Raw genomic sequence first — 2,820 nt, forward strand, 5'->3', positions numbered from 1 at the left:
ACCGCACCTAATTCTGATCTCGTTGTACGAAAGTGGCCTACAATTTTTCGACATAGGGCGGTTCTCATCTACCTTAGTTGCACCTTTCGCGGATACTTTAATAGGATCTTGAACTTCAACTATGTTGCCTTCACCATCGTCTACATATTCAATTGCACAAGTACTAAGATCAGCCGTTTTCTTACTCAAATTTTTCTTTAGCTGATCATACTCATGGCTCTTAGCTATCACGGTCTTCAAACTCTCCTGTAACTGATCCCACAAAGCTGGGTGTTCGCATGCTGCATGCATAGCTTCTGAAGCCAACACACTGACCTGGCTATATTTCATTCTTTCAGCTGCTCCAGTCCATCCAAATCCCAACAGATCACTTGTGCGCCTGGCGGGCAGTCCCAACCTTGCGTCTTTCGTGAACCGCACAAGAACTAAACACTTTGGTATTTCAAATATATTCAAGTACTTCAGTACATGGAATATGTGCTTGCAAGGTAGACCCTTTTGAATCATTCTTCTGCAGCTGCACCTTATAGTTTCTGCGGAATTTACTGGAGTGTACTCCACCCAAAAATGGCTCTTTCGGTTATTCTTCCAGGCCACGATGTACTGCTGTGATCCGTCTCCGAGCTTTATTTCTACAATCTCCATGCCGCCAATTTTCCTAAGATCAGCTTGCAACATATAGAAGTTTGCTGGAGTGAAGACGTGAGAAGCAGCTATCTCAAGTTCCCTCGAGCTAGTAACTGCCACCGGTACACTCTGTGAGGCCGTGCAATCATCTCGTGCCTCATTCTCACGGATACGTACAACGGCGTTCTCATAGTGCAAAATCATATCCACCAGGGTCATTTCACCATCTAGGTGGAGGTGAAGGCATGAGTTTAGACTTTCACTCCTCTGGTTGCTTGTCATGCCAAGCCAAAAACCCTCTGTCAGATAAGCCGCGGCCCACAGTCTCCTCTTCTTATACATCCGTCTCAACCATGTTACTGTTTTTTCCGACTGCCATCTTTTGAAAAACGCGTGCCATCTCTCCTCAAACGTGGTCGTGGACGTGCTATAGTACAGAAGAGTTCGGAACTCCTTCAAGGACTTGTGACTGAGGTGAATCTTCATATTTTTTTCTATATGCCACGTACATATACGGTGCTACACGTCTAGCAAGACTTGGCGAATTGCCTTGATCATCGCAGCGTCGGCGTCCGTGATAACACTCTTCGGCATCTTTTGACACATGGACCTCAAAAAGTCTCCAGCAGCCAAACATATGTCTCTTCGGTCTCGTCCGAAACTATGGCACAAGCAAAAACAGTGGTCTTCTGGTGATTGTGGAGACCAACAAACGGTATGAATGGCATACCACACCGGTTCATCTTGTACGTGCTGTCAAATACAAGCACGTCGCCGAAGTCCTCATAGTCATGACGAGACTGGGAGTCACACCAGAACATCCTCTTCATATGTCCTTTCTTGTCTAGCTTGTACTCAAAAAAGAAGCTAGGATCCCTCTGTTTCCTACTGGCCATGATGCCTATGACTGTGGCAACATCACCTTTTGAAAGCAGCTTCCTCTTCTCCCTGGCACAAAGGTTGTATATTTCACGCCTGGTAAAACCAACACCGCCATACCATACATGTTTGCTGATGAACGAATCCATCATGTCGTGAATTCTAATCCCTGCAGCTCCCATGGACAGTATCTCAGCTCTCTGGTACTCTTTGATTTTTCTGTGGGACCAAAGAAAAGGTACCTCGTCCGGTCCTGCCAAGATATGGCTATGCTTGTCCTCAAAATTATCAACATACCAAACCCCACGCTTTTGGTCAAGCTTCACGCTCAGGTGCGCTTCGAAGTGGCAGCGTGTCTCGGGTCTGAGCCTACGGCTGTGTCCTTCCCCGGTTAGCAACCTGCTATCACATTTTCCTTGTCTGGAACAAACAAACCGCCTATAACGCATATGACGTGACTTGGTTTTGGTATACCTGACCTTATTCTTTCTAATGCTGAAACCATTTTCTCTAGCATAGCTGTTGCAGAAATCATACACAACATCATGAGACGTAAAAGTCTTTTGTATTATCTGCATGAACATATCCCTCTTATCATCTGCACTAGCAGTATCTTGGACATTCTTTTTCCCCTCAACTTCTGTCACCTACACAATCATATCATAGCCATGAAAACAGTTTTCTATGGTATAACATTACTTCCATACAACATTCATTACATACATACCTCACTCATGATGACCGGCGATTGCGACTCCCCAGAATCAGGTGCAGCTAATGATTCGACATCAAGGCCTGTCTCCGCGTCTGATTCACCGTAATAGTCGTACGCATTATGACATTCGGAAATGAGCTGAAAAATATAACACAAATACATAAGTACTTATAATATAATATTCCAGGATTTATTCAACTTGCATGAATGCCAACAAAAAATTCCACTTCCATACCTGACTAATGTAATCCTCATTCGAGATCTCCGAGTTGTTTTCCTCACCATCATCATGCTCATTGTTTTCCTGACCATCATCATGTTCATCCATCTATAAATTTTCAAAATATAATATTGTCAGATGCCACCAAAAAATTACAACATGATAATGTGACTCACATTAAGATCTTCCAATACGTTCCCATTCTCTGACCTATCTCCACGATCTGAATTTTCATCATCTGACCAATCTTCTATCCAGTCTTTCATCACTTCTCCAAACTCCATGTCATACATCATATCAGTTAACTCATCGTCCGCCATTTCCTACAACAATTAATGTGTATCATCGCATGTGCAAACATTATCAATGTTGACATATA

General features: G+C 43.5%; 1 protein-coding gene across 1 annotated transcript; it reads right to left on the bottom strand.

The window, feature by feature from the left end:
* Nucleotides 1-1,980: 1,980 nt before the first annotated feature.
* LOC123177011 (uncharacterized) lies at nucleotides 1,981-2,767 on the bottom strand (the record flags this gene model as incomplete). The annotated part of the gene is made up of 4 exons (XM_044590990.1): nucleotides 2,618-2,767; nucleotides 2,457-2,549; nucleotides 2,234-2,359; nucleotides 1,981-2,078 (listed from the first exon to the last, which is right to left on the bottom strand). Coding segments are annotated over exons 1-4 (461 nt in total), but the record flags the coding sequence as incomplete, so codon positions are not given.
* Nucleotides 2,768-2,820: the final 53 nt, after the last annotated feature.

Source organism: Triticum aestivum, unplaced genomic scaffold (assembly GCF_018294505.1).
Source record: "Triticum aestivum cultivar Chinese Spring unplaced genomic scaffold, IWGSC CS RefSeq v2.1 scaffold229402, whole genome shotgun sequence".
Lineage (NCBI taxonomy): Eukaryota > Viridiplantae > Streptophyta > Magnoliopsida > Poales > Poaceae > Triticum > Triticum aestivum.